Genomic DNA, 17,127 nt, shown 5'->3' with positions numbered 1-17,127 from the left:
TCTAAAATTTTGTTATGATATGATGGGATGAATGTGTTTTACATGTGGCAAGGACATGGATTTTGGGGGGCCAAAGGGTGAAATGTCATGGATTGAATCATGTCCCCCAAAAATATGTGTATTAATTTGGCTAGGCCGTGATTCCCAGTATAGTGTGATTGTTCACCATTTTGTTATCTGATGTGAATTTCCTATGTGTTATAAATCCTATCTCTATGATGTTGATGAAATGGGATTAGTGGCAGTTATGTTAATGAGAGAGGACTCAATCTACAAGATAGGATTGTACCTTAGCCAAACTCTTTTGAGATATGAGAGACAGAAGCAAACAGAGAGACATAGGGGACCTCATACCACCAAGAAAGAAGCACTGGGAGCATGGTGCATCCTTTGGACCCAGGGTCCCTGTGCAGAGAAGCCCCTGGTCCAGGGGAAGATTGATGACAGGGACCTTCCTCCAAAGCCAGCAGAGAGAGAATGCCTTCTTTGGAGCTGGTGCCCTGATATGGACTTCTAGCCTACCCGACTGTGAGAGAATAAATTTCTGTGTCTTGAAGCCATCCACTTGTGATATTTCTGTTACAGCCGAACTAGATGACTAAGACACCATGTAGTACTTGTATCCTGATACAGGCTTCATAATGAAAATACAAGTCCAAGAATATCTTTAATGTATACATCAGACTGGTAACAAATGTGTAAGCTTGATAAATTTATAAGATTGTTAAATATTGACGTGAAAGAAAATACGAAAATGTAAAAAAAAAATTTAATTACTGTATATATTTTTTAATTTACCAGTTTTGCCATGAAAAATACAGTTTTTGGTTTCAAAATGCATTTGTTCCAATGTAGTTTGACTTTTGAAATACAACATTTTGTTGAGTAAGTTCTCTCAGAAGATATGTAATTTATTTTTAACAAAATAATAATAGTAATAGTAATTATTCCATAATGGAATGTGGATTGTAGGAAATGTTTGAAACTGATTCTTTAATAATATTGTATTTTCCAAGACATGCAATGATAACAAAAAATTACAATGAAGCTCAATGATAATTTAATCCAGTTTTTATATGATATTTCCATAATTTGTGGCCTGCATAAACCTGGTGGTGTAGTGGTTAAGTGCTACGGCTTCTAACTAGAGGGTTGGCAGTTCGAATCCACCAGGCACTCCTTGGAAACTCAATTGGGCATTTCTACTCTGTCCTATAGGGTCGCTATGAGTCGGAATCAACTCGACGGTACTGGGTTTGGTTTTTTTGGTTGGTTATATAAAAATATGTCAGCATACATATGTAATTATCTATTTTTTATTTTGTTTTTCCCTAACTGTGGTGACTATTCAGTTATTTCAATATTTTGGTCATTATTTGTTCACTCATCTGTTTCTTTTTTTAATTCAGCAAAACAGTTGCGAGCCTACTGTTAGTGTTATCCTGGTCCCGACACTTAGTGTGTGCCATCCACAGAAATTTTTGGGATAAAACACAAAGAAAATAGTATTTGTGCCCATAAATTTGAATGAATTAAAAATTAAAAGCTCCTGTTCAAATATGAATGTGATAGTTGTTTCTTTACAGTAATAGTATGTTGTTTAGAATAACAATGTATTTAAATTTGGTAAAATATATAGAGATTATTCACCTCTGAACAAATTTTTATCATCTGTAGAAGACTTGTTGCCACCACGAAGTCATGCTACGACCTCTGGTCAACAAAAGAGCGCATGAGGTGATTAACTTCTAAATACGTGTGGGCTCAAACTGAAAGGGACTACAAAGACCATTTTAGAGGCTAAAGTCTGAAGCATTAGGAAATTTTTATCTGCATCATTTTTTATTCCTGACAGTTTCATTATCACACTCCTTCATTTTTGTTACCAGTAATTTCCAGAAGTGACAGAAGTTTTCATGATGAAAGTAAAAGACTCATTTGCATAATCAGGTAAAAAAAAAAAAGCAACTGAGAAATCATAAATTGGAGTTTAATAGAGTCAAGATCACTTCTAAGAATGTGTGTTAAGCAGGGTTTTTACTAGTACTATTTTATTTATAGTTTCTTTAATCTCTCTTCATGTGATAGTATAACTGTTTAAAAATCGTAATTATACTGTCAGCCCTTTTGTTCCTTCATGTACGTATTTGAAATGATAATTAGGTATAGAGAGTATTAACTAAAAAAGAAAGCTTTGGGGAGAATTTTTGATGAATAGGACAAAATGAGACCAACCAACTAGTTAATGAATTGTGAACTATTTGAGAAACTGTAAGAACTTTGCAGTAAGGAACCTAATCATATTTATTTTTGGGTTACGTTGTTAAAAATCACTTCTGTAGTAGAGGCTCTCTCCATCAACACACACAGGCATGCACACACGTGCACACTCACATAACTGTACTTTTGACTATAAGAATCTTCAAATAAATCTAGAAGAGGTTTTAGTAAATGTACATTTTGAATAAACTGTGTTGTCAGTATCCTAAAATTACTTAGATTACTGGCTTACTTGAAGAATATAGCTTTGTAAATAAATATGTAAATAAAATAGATAAGAAAATTTGAAGTATTTATGTGTAACTTAGGATATAACATAAATATGGCCACTTGTTTATTTACTGATTCTAAACCTCACCTAAAGCCTTGCATAAAATATGACTAATAGTAAGTGTAGGGTCGCTATGAGTCAGAATTGACTCGACGGCACTGGGCTGGGTAATAGTAAGTGTACTTCTATAGTAAATGCATTAGGCCTTGTTTGTAAAGTAAAAATAAGTAATAACTTCCTAAGTCTTTTGATAGAAGCTGGAGTACACCATTGTTTTGGTAAGTAGATTCTAAAGCAAAATTAGGGCATTCGAAGCCATTGGAGTAGGGAATTCTAAAGGGCAGGAGAGAAACTGGGATATCAATATTATGTTGAGAGTTGGAGGATAGTACGAAACGTGATGGTGTAGAGTCTAGTTGTCAACCTCTGTTCCAGTCAAATTAGTGATTTAGTCTTTACAGAAGTTCATGGATACGTGCTGAGACCTACGCATTCCTCAGAATAGCACTGAAAACCTAGAACTTAAATGTGGTCAAATCTTCTGTTTGGCATGATTACAGGGAGGTGTGTGTTTGGGCGAGAATGAGTGTGTGTGTGTTGTGGTGGAGCTTAGTTTGGAAACATTGCTGAAAGGTGTCTTTTTTAAAATGAACTTTATTTTTTAGAGGAATTTTAGGTTTGCGGAAGAATTGTGCAGTAAGTACAGAGAATGCCTAAACTCCGCCCCTCCCAACACACACACCATTTCTCCTATTATTAGCATCTTGCATTCCATTGGTGTATCTGTTACAATTGATGAATCAATGTTGATAGATTGTTATTAACTAAAGTCCATAATTTATATTAGGGATCACTCTTTGACAAATGCATAATGTTGTGTGTCCACCATTACAATAGCATACAGAACAGTGTCACCGCTCTGATGACCTGTGCTCTACCCCTTCATTGCTCTTACTGCTTCCTCCTGAGCCCCTGGCAACCACTGATATTTTTACTGTTTTTTAGTCTCTTGAATGTCATATAGTCGAAATCATATACTACGTATCTTTTTAAGACTGGCTTCTTTCACTTAGTAACATGCATTTAAAGTTCTTCCATATCTTTTCATAGCTTGGTGGATCATTTCTTTTTATCACTGAATAATACCCCACTGTATGGATGTATTGCAATTTGTTTTTCCATTCACATATCGGAAAACATTTTGTTTGCTTCCAGTTTTGGCAATTACAAGTAAAGCTACTATAAGCATTTGCATGCTGGATTTATGTTGAGATACTTTTTGAACCCATTTGAATAAATACCTACTGGTATTTTTTTTTTTATGATTGCTAGATTGCATCATAGATTTATCTAGTTTGCTGATTTAGCTTTGTAGAAAACTGTCAGACGGTCTTCCAAAGTGGCTGTACCATTTCGCATTCCCACCAGCAATGGCCGTGAATTCCTGTTGCTCCACATCTTTTCCAGCAGTTGCTGCTGTCCGGGTTTTGGATTTTACCAATTTTAATATGTGTGTTATCACATTGTTGTTTTGATTTGCAATTCCTTGATGATATGATATTATTTTTTCATATGCTTGTTTGCCATCTGTATATATTCTTTGGTCAAGCATCCCATTTTATAATTGGATTGGCTATTTTCTTACAGTTGGCTTTTAACTGTTCTTTATAGATTTTGTACACAAGCCCTTTATCAGATATGTGTCTTCCAAATATGTTCTCACAGTATGTGGCGGTGTATTTCATAGAGTGGAAGTTTTTTAATTTTAATGAAGTCCAACTTATATATATATATATATATTTTCTTTTATGGATCATCCTTTTAGTGTTGTATCTAAAAAGTAATCACCAAACCCAGAGTCACCTAGATGTTCTCCTGTGTTATCTTCTAGAAGTTGTATAGTTTTATGTTTTACATGTGAGTGAATAATCCATTTTGAGTTAATTTTTGTGAAGTATGTAAGCTCTGTGTTTAGATTTATTCACTAATTTTTTTGCATGTGGAAGTCTAGTTGTTCCAGCACCGTTTGTTGAAAAGATGATCCTTTTTTCACTGAGTTGCCTTTGCTTCTTTGTCAAAACAGCCCTTTGACAATATTTGTATGGGTCTATTCCTGGGGTCCCCCCATGTGTCTGTAAGTTTGTCGTACTGTGGGGGCTTGCGTGTTGCTGTGATGCTGGGAGCTACACCACCAGTATTCAGATATCAGCAGGGTCACCCATGGAGGACAGGTTTCAGCTGCTCTTCCAGACTAAGACAGACTAGGAAGAAGGACCTGGGAGTCTACTGAAAAGCATTAGCCAGTGAAAATCTTATGAATAGCAGCAGAACATTGTCTGATATAGTACTGGCAGATGAGGCCCCCAGGTTGGAAGGCACTCAAAAGATGACTGGGGAAGAGCTGCCTCCTCAAAGTAGAGTCCACATTAATGACGTGGATGGAGACAAGCTTTTGGGACCTTCATTCGCTGATGTGGCATTACTCAAAATGAAAAGAAACAGCTGCAAACATCCATTAATAACCAGAACCTGGAATGTATGAAGTATGAATCTAGGAAAATTGGAAATCGTCCAAAATGAAATGGAACTCATAAACATTGATGTCCTAGGCATTAGTGAGCTGAAATGGACTGGTATGGGCCATTTTGAATCTGACAATCATATAGTCTACTATGCTGGGAATGACAACTCAAAGAGGAATGGTGTGGCATTCATCGTCAAAAAGAACATTTCAAGATCTATCCTGAAGTACAACAATGTCAGTGATAGGATAATATCCATATGCCTACAAGGAAGACCAGTTAATATGACTATTATTCAAATTTATGCACCAACCACTAGGGCCAAAGATGAAGAAATAGAAGATTTTTGTCAGGTGCTGCAGCCTGAAATTGATGAAACGTGCAATCAAGATGCATTGGTAATTACTGTCGATTGGAATGCGAAAGTTTTAAACAAAGAAGAAGGATCAGTATTTGGAAAATATGGCCTTGGTGATAGAAACAATGCCAGAGATCGAATGATAGAATTTTGCAAGACCAACGACTTCTTCATTGCAAATACCTTCTTTTACCAACATAAACAGTGATTATACACATGGACCTCACCAGATGGAACACACAGAAATCAAATTGACTACATCTGTGGAAAGAGACAACGGAAAAGCTCAATATCATCAGTCAGAACAAGGTGAGGGGCTGACTGTGGAACAGACCATCAATTATTGCTCATATGCAAGTTCAAGCTGAAAGTGAAGAAAATCAGAGCAAGTCCACGATAGCCAAAATGTGACCTTGAGTGCATTCCGCCTGAATTTAGAGAACATCTGAAGAATAGATTCATTGCACTGAACACTAGTGACCGAAGACCAGACGAGTTGTGGAATGACATCAAGGACATCATACATGAAGAAAGCAAAAGATCATTGAAAAGACAGGAAAGAAAGAAAAGATCAAGAGGGATGTCAGAGGAGACTCTGAAACTTGGTCTGAAATGTCGAGCAGCTAAAGCAAAAGGAAGAATTGATGAAGTAAAAGAACTGAACAGAAGATTTCAAAGGGCGTCTCGAGAAGACAAAGTAAAGTATTATAATGACATGTGCATAGATCAAGAGGCAGTTGTTCGGACAGAACAAGGGGATAGTGATTGGCTTAAAGTCAGGAAAGGTGTGCGTTAGGGTTGTATTCTTTCACCATACATATTCAATCTGTATGCTGAGCAAATAATTCGAGAAGCTGGACTATATGAAGAATGGGGCATCAGGATTGGAAGAAAACTCATTAACAGCCTGCATTATGCAGATGACACAACCTTGCTTGCTGAAAGTGAAGAGGACTTGAAGATCAAAGACCACAGCCTTCAGTATGGATTGCACCTCAACATAAAGGAAACAAAATTTCTCACAACTGGACCAATGAGTGACATCATGATAAACGGAGAAAAGATTGAAGTTGTCAAGGATTTCATTTTACTTGGACCCACAATCAACAGCCATGGAAGCAGCAGTCAAGAAATCAAAAGATACATTGCATTAGGTAAATCTGCTGCAAAGGACCTCTTCAAAGTGTTGAAGAGCAAAGATGTCACCTTGAAGACTAAGGTGCACCTGACCCAAGCCATGGTATTTTCAATCGCATCATGTGCATGTGAAAGCTGGACAATGAATAAGGAAGACCGAAGTAGAATTGATGCCTTTGAAGTGTGGTGTTGGCGAAGAATATTGAATATACCATGGACTGCCCAAAGAACAAACAATCTGTCTTAGAAGTACAACCAGAATGCTCTTTAGAAGCAAGGATGGCGAGTCTGTGTCTTACATACTTTGGACATGTTGTCAGTAGGGATCAGTCCCTGGAGAAGGACATTGTGCTTGGCAGAGTACAGGGTCAGGGGAAAAGAGGAAGTCCCTCAATGAGGTGGATTGACACAGTGGCTGCAACAATGGGCTCAAGCATAACAACAATTGTGAGGATGGCTCAGGACCAGGCAGTGTTTCGTTCTGTTGTGCATAGGGTCGCTATGAGTCAGAACTGACTTGATGGCACCTAACAACAACAACAACAATTTCTAGGGTCTGTATTCTATTCCAATAGTCTTTTTATCTGTTCCTTCACCAACACCACACTGTCTTGATCACTGTAGCTTCATAATAAGACATGAAGTCAAATAATGGACATTCTCCAACTCTTATTTTTCTTTAGTTTTGTCTTGGCTCTTCTGGGTCTTTTGCTTCACCAGTTTTGTCCATATCCACGAAATAACTTGTAATTTTGATTGAGATTGTGTTGAATCCACAGATAAATTTGGGAATAATTGACATCCTAATAATATTGTTTTCCTATCTATGAGTATGGGACATCTCTCCATTTATTTAAATCTCTTTTCATTTCTTTCATGAATGCTTTGTAGTTTTCTTCATATAGATTCTGTAATATTTTGTTATATTTATACATAAGTATTATATTTCTTTGGTGCTAATGCAAATGATGCTGTGCTTTTTATTTCAGATTCCAACTGTTCATAGGCGGTATAAAGAAAAGCATTTGGCTTTTTATATTAACCTTTTTATCCTGCAACCTTATTGTTATAACAATGCAGTATGTGTTAATAATTCTTATTAGTTTTAGGTTTTTTTTTTTTAATCAATTCTTTGGGATGTTTTTTACATAGACAATCATATTATCTGTAAACCAAGACAATTTTATTTCTTCCTTCTCAAAATGTATACCTTTTATTTCCTTTTCTTGTCAAATTGCATTAGCTAGACTTTCTAGTATGATGTTGAGTAGGAGTGATGAGACATCCTTGATTTTTTCCCAGTCTTAGGGGGAAAGCACCTAGTTTCACACCAATAAGTGTATTAGTTGTAGGTTTTCTATAGATGTTCTTTGTCAATTGAGGAAACCACCTCCCCATTCCCAGTTTGCTGAAAACTTTTTTTTCATGAATGTGATGTGCTTTTTCTGCATCTATTGATATAATCACATGATTTTTTTTCCCTTTGGCCTATTGATATGATTAATTACATTAATTTATTTGTTAATGTTGACCCAGCTTTGCATACCTGGGATAAATCTCACTTGGTTGTGATATATAATTCTTTTTTTTATATTGTTTGATTCAGTTTGCTAATGTTTTATTGAGTATTTTGGTATATGTATTCATGAAAGATATTGGTCTGTAATTTTCTTTCTTAGTGAAAATATTTGTCTGGTTTTGGAATTAGGGTAATGCTGACCTCGTAGAATGAATTAGGAAGTGGTCCTGCTGTATCTGTTTTCTGGTTGAGATTGCAGATAACTGGTATCATTTCTTGTTTAAATTCTTGGAAGAATTCACCAGTGAAATCTTATAGTCCTGGTGCTTTCTTTTTGGAAGATTATTAATTGTTGGTTCAATTTATTTAATAGATACAGGTATATTCAAATCATCTATTTCTCCTCCTGTGAGTTTTTGTAGATTGCATATTTCAAGTAACATGTACGTTTTAGCTAAGTTTATCAAATTTGTCATTTAATGTGTGTGGGATTAGTTATGATGACCACTCTTTATTTCTAATATTAGTAATTTGTCATCTCTTACTCTAGCTCTCTCTCTCTTTTTTTGTGGTGAGGCTGGCTAGACTTTATAGATTTTATTGACCTATTTAAAGAACCAGCTTTTGTTTTTGTGTTGTTCCTCTATTAATTTCTTGTTTTCAATTTCATTGATTTTCACTCTGATTTTTTTTTTTCCTTCTGCTCGCCTTGAATTTAATTTGCTTGTCATTTTCAAGTTTTCTAAGTGGAATTTAGGTTACTGATTTGAGATATTTCTTCCTTTTCTAACACATGCATTCAGTGCTGTAAATTTCTTTCTAAACACTGTTTTCACTGCATCCATAAATTTTGATTAGTTATTTTCACTTAGTTCAAAATATGTTTCTCTTGAGAATTCTTTGACCCACATATCGTTTAGAAGTGTATTGCTTAATCTCCAAATATTTTGGGATTTTCTATTTAACTTTCTGGTATTGATTTCTAATTTAATTTTGTTGTGGCCTGAGAGCACATTTTGTATGATTTCTAATTTGTGAAGATGTATTTTGTGACACAAGATATGGTCTATCTTAGTGAATACAGAATGTATATTCTGCTGTTGTTGGATGGAGTATTCTATAAATGTCGATTAGATCCAGTCGATTGATGGTGCTTTTCAGCTCAACTATTTCCTCACCGATTTCCTGCCTATTGAATCTGTCATTTTTTGATAGAGAGGTGTTGAAATTTCCAACTATAATGGTGGATTTGTCTATTTCTCCTTGTAGTTCTGTCAATTTCTGCCATGTGTATTTTGATGTCCTATCGTTTTATCGTTAGGTGCATACACATTCAGGATAATTATGTCTTCCTGGAGAATTAAGCTTTTATCGTTAGGTAGTACCCCACTTTATCCCTAATAATCTTCCTTCTTCTGAAATCTCCTTTACTTGAAATTAATATAGCTACTGCAGCTTTCTTTTGATTAGTGTTATCATGGTATATATTTGTCCAGCCCATTACTTTTAATCTACCTGTGCCTTTAAAATATAAAGTGGGTTTCTTGTAGACAATATATAATTGGGTCTGTTTTTTTAATTCATTCTGATAATCTCTCTCTTTTAACTGATATATTTAGACCATTTAAAGTGATTATTGACATAGCTGAATTAATGCCTATCATATTTGTAATGGTTTTCTATTGCCTTTCTTTGTTATTTTTTTCTCTTCCACCTTTTTTCTGCCTTGTCTTCTTTTGTTTTTAATTATTTTATATAATTTTAGTTATTTTCTCTCTTTTCATAGCATATCAATAATACTTTTAAAATTTTTTAGTGGTTACCCTGGAGTTTGCAATAAACATTTACAGCTTATCTAAGTCCATTTTCAAATAACCCTATACAGCTTTATGGGTAGTACCAAAAAAATAAAAATAAGGAGGCCTTGTAGCACAGTAGTTAAGCATTCAGTTGCTAACCACAAGGTCAGCAGTTCAAATCCACCAAGCCGCTCCTTGGAAACCCTGTGGGACAGTTCTACTCTGTCCTATATAGGGTCACTATGAGTTAGAATCATCTCAACAGCAATGGGTTTATTTATTTATTTGGAGAAAGGCTTTATTTCTCATTCATTTTTGAAGGATACTTTCTAATTTAATTTCATTGCTGGGTATAAAATTCTGGGATCATGGTTTTTTGATTGTTTGTTTTTTTTCCTTTCAACTCTTTAAATATTTCACTCCACTTCTTGCTTGCAATATTTCTGAAGAAAAATCTTGTTCTTGTTTTTTCATAGACAATGTGATTTTTTTTTCTCTGACTTCTTTCAAGATTTTCTCTTTTTCTTTGATTTTCAGCAGCTTGAACATGGTATGCTTAAGTGTAAATTTTTTGGCATTCATCATGGTTGGTTTTCTCTGGTATTCCGGTATTCCTGATGTGTGGATTGGTGTCTGTCAACAATTTTCGAAAATTCTAAGACATTATTATTTCCAATAAGGATCCTTGGTGGTGCAGTGGTTAAGTGCTCGGCTGCTAACCAAAAGGCTGGTGGCTTGAACTCAATGGCCTCTCTGCCGGAGAAAGTTGTGGCAGTTGACTCACGTAAAGATTTACAGCTTTGAAGATCCTCTGAGGTCATTGTACTCAGCCCTATTGGGTTGCTATCAATCACAACCAACTCAACGGCAACGGGTTGTTTTTATTATTTCTTCTGTTTCTTTCTTTTTATATTACTATTATGAGTACATTATACATTTTGTAATTGCCCCACAGTTCTTGGATATTCTGTTTTTTCCCCCATCTTTTTTTCCTTTGCTTTTCAATTTTGAAAGTTTCTGTTGACATATCTTTAAGCTCACTGATTTTTTTCCTCAACAATATTCACTCTACTGATGAGCCTTTCCCCCACATTATTCATTTTTGTTACAGTGTTTTTGATATCTAATATTTTCTTTGGATTATTCATTTTTGTTACAGTGCTTTTGATTTCTAATACTTTCTTTGGATTGTTTCTTAGAGTTTCCATCTCTCTGCTCACATTAAAAACCAAAAACCCAAACCTGTTGCAGTTACCCATTTATTATTATTGCATACTGTGTACTTTTCCGTTAGAGTCCTTTGTATGTTAATAATTTTTGTTGTTGTTAGTTGGCATCAAGTTCATTCCAACTCAGGGCAATCCCAGTCAGAATAGAACTGCTCTGTAGGGTTTTCAAGACTGTGACCTTTTGGAAGCAGTCTGGAAGGCCTATCTTTTGAGGTGCCTCTGGGTGGGTTTGAACTGCCAACCTCTCGCTAGTAGTCAAGTGCTTAACCAACCACTTGTGCAACCCAGGGACTCCATAGTGATTTTAAATCCCTTTTCCCTCATAATCCCAAAATGTCTGCCCTGTCTCTTCAAACTGTGTGTTCTTCCTTTTAACATGTCTTAAAATATTTTTTTTTTGTTGTTGTGGAAAGCCAAATATGATGTATAGGGTAAAATGCACTTTTTGTTCCTTCTGTTGTAAACGCTGTAAAGCCCTATTGATGTTGATGTGGTGGCAAGGTGTGTGTGTGGGGTGGGGGGAGAAAAAAAACCCAAAAAACCGAACCTGGTTCCGTCGAGTTGATTCCGAGAGGGGTCCTATAATCCCATGTTTAAGTCCCAGTAGTTAGTGAGCCTGTTCCTCCTTGGTTGTGACCTTCACAAGTGTTTTTCAACTTTTTTGTTTTTTAACCCCTTAGGTGAAACAGGAAGGCTAAATGGTGGTGGAGCTGGATATTTCATTTCCCCTGTGTCCAAGTCTAGACAAGGTTGGAGTTGGATGTCTCCCCTCCCCCACATTGAAGGCTAGAAGGAGGCTGGGGTTCAGTATTTCTCTTCCCCAACATGGAAGGTTAGAGAGGGCTGAAGTTTTCATATTTCCTTTCCTCCATGTCAGCCAATCTCCAGTAAATCCCAAGTATGTTAGGCTCTGGTAAAGTAGTTTCCCTTGAGGCCAGGCTGTTAAAGAGAGTTGAGCACTATTCAGAATGGTTGCTTTCTTCCTCCCCTGCCAGAAGCATTAGGGATTTTTCTCTGATCTTCACAGTGAGAACCTAGGGGGACTCCTGGAGGTAAAACTCACACAAGTGTGAGGGCCTCCCTAAAGCTGGACCTCTGGGAGTTTTTACCTCTCAAACTAGTCCACACTGAGCCTGCAGCAATTAATTAGTCAATTGACCTTTAAGTGATCCTACTCCTGACGCTGGCTCCAGCATGGTAGGTTCTGCTTCTGGTAAGTGGTGATTCTCTGTATCAACCTGTCTCAACAATTTTTTCAGTGCAGTGGTTTGCCCTCTGACCTCAGTTCTCTGAAGGATCTAAGAAGAGTTGTAGGTTTTCAACTGTTTTCTTATTGTGAGAATGGGGGCGATGACTTCTAAGATCTTGATACGTTAGACTGGAAACCAAAAGAAAAATGGCCTTTTTAAAATTTAATTTGGGGAATTTAAGTAGAGCAGGGAATGGTGGCCTGAAAGTAAATTTAAAATATATATGTACCGTTTGCCCAAAATCATGTTTAAATAATTTAGATTTTACTTGCTACCTTTGCTCTCTCTCATACTCCTTGACCAGTTCTTGTTTTTTGGGTTTTTTTTCCAAATATTTTTCTAGACACAGTATGTATTGATGTGGACTAGACCTGAACTCTGGTAACCCCAGATATATTTATCTCATGAAGCTCGTTACTCTCTGAGGCTCAATTGAGCTCTGACAATTAGTAGATTGTAACTGCACATTAAAAAAGGCAGGCGGGGTCGGGGGGAAGGAGTCCTTTTTCTTCAAGCTGGCCTCTCTCAGCTAAAACAAAGTTCCTTCAAAACAGAATGGAATTTTGTCTCTATTTCGGCTATTTTATAATGAACATTCTCTAAATAGGTAAATATCTCTTGATTCATATATTCCTAAATTTTAATTTCAAAATAAACATATGTTTAAGGCAAAAGATACGTAAAGTTCAAAAGGGTGAACTTTTCTAACTCTCTAGTCCTCATTCCTAACTGTCAATATTATATATTTTTCTACAGTTTTATTAAGGCAACTTCTTTTTAAAAGAACATCTTTTTAAAGTTCTTACTCAGTAGGATTATGCAAATGTAAAGTATTATGTAGTATTACAAAGTATGATGGAAGTATTATACTACGTGTTATAAAGTATAATAATAAAACCAACACTTGTATATCAGCTGAAAATGTATAACGTTATCAATTCTTGATTATAATTGAAAAATAAGCGGAAATAATCTAAATGTCTAATGATAGGAGGATGGGTAAAGACATTGTAGCTTGCTTTTCCACTCAGTGTGGCTCAGGTATCTTTACTGCTTATCTCTGAACACTGCCATCTGGCACTTGCCCAGGAAATGTGCATCAGTACCTTGAGGGCATTTGTTAAGATAAAGGAAATTCTCCTGCTACCCAAACAAAAAAAACCCTTGCCATCCAGTTGATTCTGACTCATAGTGACCCTATAGGATGGACTAAAACTGCCCTGTAGGGTTTCCAAGCAGTGGCTGGTGGATTCGAACTGCCAACCTTTTGGTCAGCAGCCAAACGCTTAACCACTACACCACCAGGGACCTTAAAACACTGTTTTATTAATTTTTATTTATTTATTACATTAAGTATAGTTTTTACCCATTCATAATTCAGTAAATGCAAATAGAATGAACAGAACTAGTTAGGTATACTAATAAACCAAAAACTACACTAACTATGATATTGTTATTGTTGTTAGGTGCCATCGAGTTGGTTCCAAATCATAGCGACCCTATGCACAACAGAACGAAACACTGCCAGTCCTGCGCCATCCTTACAATCTTTGCTATATTTGAGCTTATTTTTGCAGCCACTGTGTCAATCCATCTTGTTGAGGGTTTTCCTCTTTTTCAGTGACCCTCTTCTTTACCAAGCATGATGTCCTTCAGGGACTGATCCCTCCTGATAACATGTCCAAAGTACATGAGACGAAGTCTCACCGCCTTCGTTTGCTTCTAAGGAGCATTCTGGCTGTACTCTTCCAAGACAGATTTGTTCATTCTTTTGGCAGTCCATGCTACAGTCAGTACTCTTCACCAACACCATAATTCAGATGGGAGCATCTCATATAAATGCTAATTGTCACTTTGATCCCTTACATAAAATAACCCTTCAAACATTTGTTCCATGCCACGAACTTTGTTGCCTAGGCAACATTTTAGAGTCCTAGATGTCCAGACAACCTGATGGTTTAATCAGGTGATTGTTATCTCTGTTAGTTCTTTGTGGCATTTTCAAACACCCTGTTGTGAAAACCAGCAATTTAAAAAATATCCTTTTGAATAGATGTGTTTTAGAAATGGAAAAATTCTAATACATACTCTTTAATTTTTATTCTCAGGTTGGTGAGACCAGATGCAAAAAGGTTTGTACTTCAAAGTCTGATCTGAGATCTAATGACTTCAGCATTGTGGGAAGCTTACCAAGAGATTTTGAATTATCCAATTATGACTGCTATGGAAAACCTATTGAAGTCAACAATGGACTAGGGAAATCTCAGGCAAAGAACAACAAGAAGCCACCTCCTGCCAAACCTGTTATTCCAACGGCAGCAAAGCGAATTGATCTCTATGCAAGAGCGTTGTTTCCCTTCTGCTTCTTGTTCTTCAACGTTATATATTGGTCTATATATTTATGATAAATCTTTCCCATTTGTATACAATAATATCCCATCTCAGTGTGACCAACTCTATTCTTAAATGCCAATCTGTGAAAAAAATTGCATTTTCATAGCAATAGATTGCATTTTAGATGCCATTCGATTGTAATAAAAATGTGACATCTTAATATTGAATGGTAGCATGACCCTGTAATGTCTGTGCTCTACTATTGATATATATATGTATAGCATACATACTGCTTTAGGCATAAACGAAGGATACAAATACTACATAATACAAATCCAAGCAGTTGTCTTCAGTTAGTGTAAACTGTAAATACTTAAAATAACTCAGATAATAAAATGCCCTGCACGCTGAGTCTTGCTGTGGTCACCATTCTAATGTATCTACTATTTCAAATTTCCTTCTTTGTAACTTTCCTGAGAAGCCATTTTATTCTCGTCTAGTTTGGATGGTATTATCACAGCTTCAGTAAAGTTGTATTACATATTGTATTGCATACCCTATTGCATATAGTTTCAACTTTTTAAATAGAAAAATATCAGTTATAATTATGTGGGCTCTGTGGCGAAATAAAGTTCAGAAAATTACTTGTTTGTAAAATCAGCTCATTTTAAAGTGTTCCATGCTGTCAAAATGTCAGAAAACAAAAAACAGTAAGCATGTTTGAAACAAAGGGAAATTTGAGATTTACATAAATGTCTACTGAATCCTGGCCTCTGACTAAAAAATAAAACTAAGTAAAAAGTAGATGCATTTATTGAATATTTAGGATAGAGGAAATTCTATTTAATCTACCTTAAAATCTAAATAACATTTTTATGGATTTCATTGTGTTGCTAGAGAGCCCACAAAAGTGTAGTGCCATAAGAAGAGTCATAAATATTTTCATATGGAACACAGTAATAGATTCTTGCTTCCACATCATTTTTAAGACGCTGAGAAAATACCCTATTACTATAAATAACTTGAGTTGGAAAAGATATCCAATTTTTTTTCTGAATTTTCTTATTTATTTTTTCTATTCATTTGAATATTTTGGGATTTGTTATAAAACATTTAAAGAATAATAATAATTTTCTGTTCTTCTTGCCTAAGAAAAACACAGGAATAGTATTAGACCTCACTTCTTGTATTTTCTTTCTTTCTTAAATTCTAGACAACTGGGATTTCCTTACTTTGACCTTGTTCCAGCCCCAAAATGAGCACTTTCTAGTCTGAGACCCTACTTGCCAGGGGATATCACAGCCAGTGCAGCTTTATTATTCCTGCTGTAGTTGCAATCAGAGCTGTCTGTAATTCACATAACATAAACATAAAGAGCCATAAGCATGATAACAAGCATATTCATATTATTTGCAGTGTTTTGTTGCAGCTGAAAATTTGTACGGCCAACTCAAAATGTGTTAAAAATATTGTTTCTGCTAATTGCCGCATGTGATTCAATTTATTGAAGACTTTTCTCTAAATATTTTTTCAGAATTCTCACTGTGCTCATTAAATTTTCTAAATGGGATGCAAGCTAATCCTCCGAGGCCCTTCAGCACTCTCTAGTTGCAAAAATATAGCCATCTAGAGAGATTTAGGTACAAATAACCCAATTGCTGGCTTTCAGTATCTTACCAATGACAAAAGAAGCCAGGGCAGTAACATTTCAATTGAATTGTAGTAGGAGAAAAATATTTTGAATAGGAATTAATTCATTTAAAATTTTCATTCGTGTTGGCTGTATTTGCTTAGAATCTGTTTTCTTTCTTTATCCTGGAAACTTTCATTCATATCGAAGGGTTTGGTCTACATACAGTGTTTTAAGTGAAAAATACACCATATGGAAGAAAGGTCACATTCTATGGGAATTTATTTGTAGAAAATAATGTGAATGAATTCCTTTTCTGTAATATAATGTTGTAGATTCTTAAGATTCATTTTAATACCCAAATATATATAAATAGCTATCCCAGGATTAAGTGTTCATATCTAACTACAAATAAAATTCTGGACAAGGATCATAGCAAAGAATTACAGTCAGTGTCCAATATTATTTGTTTTGTAATTCTTTCAAGGGTTTATTCACTTACCCCTAGGGTAGTTTTGATCTGTGTACTTCAAATGTTACGTATTTCTAAGTTATCTACACGAATGGTCTTCTGATACCTCTAAAATTGGTATTATTGTCCTTTCCTCACAAATCAGTAGGTTCTCTTGAATTTCCTATTTCAGTTAAACTGATTACTGTTGAAGTCACCTGTACTGTGTCTTCCTTCTCTATATTTTCAAGGACCAAGTCCTGTGGATTCTCCCTCATATGTCTAACACCTCCACTCCATTCTTGCTGACAGCATCCTAATAAGGTTTCCTATTCTTTTTAATCAGA

General features: G+C 35.5%; 1 protein-coding gene across 1 annotated transcript in view; it reads left to right on the top strand.

Moving 5' to 3' along the window:
• Positions 1–14,806, top strand: part of GLRB (glycine receptor beta) — a 145,697-nt gene extending 130,891 nt beyond the window's left edge. Inside the window, exon 10 of the mRNA XM_049905738.1 lies at positions 14,474–14,806. Within this exon, the coding sequence (XP_049761695.1) occupies positions 14,474–14,770 (297 nt within the window). The 3' untranslated portion in view covers positions 14,771–14,806. The remainder of the gene's footprint in view (positions 1–14,473) is intronic.
• Positions 14,807–17,127: the final 2,321 nt, after the last annotated feature.

The sequence above is a fragment of the Elephas maximus genome, chromosome 13 (assembly GCF_024166365.1).
Source record: "Elephas maximus indicus isolate mEleMax1 chromosome 13, mEleMax1 primary haplotype, whole genome shotgun sequence".
NCBI classification, from domain to species: Eukaryota; Metazoa; Chordata; class Mammalia; order Proboscidea; family Elephantidae; genus Elephas; species Elephas maximus.
This window is presented reverse-complemented; position numbering and strand designations above follow the sequence as displayed.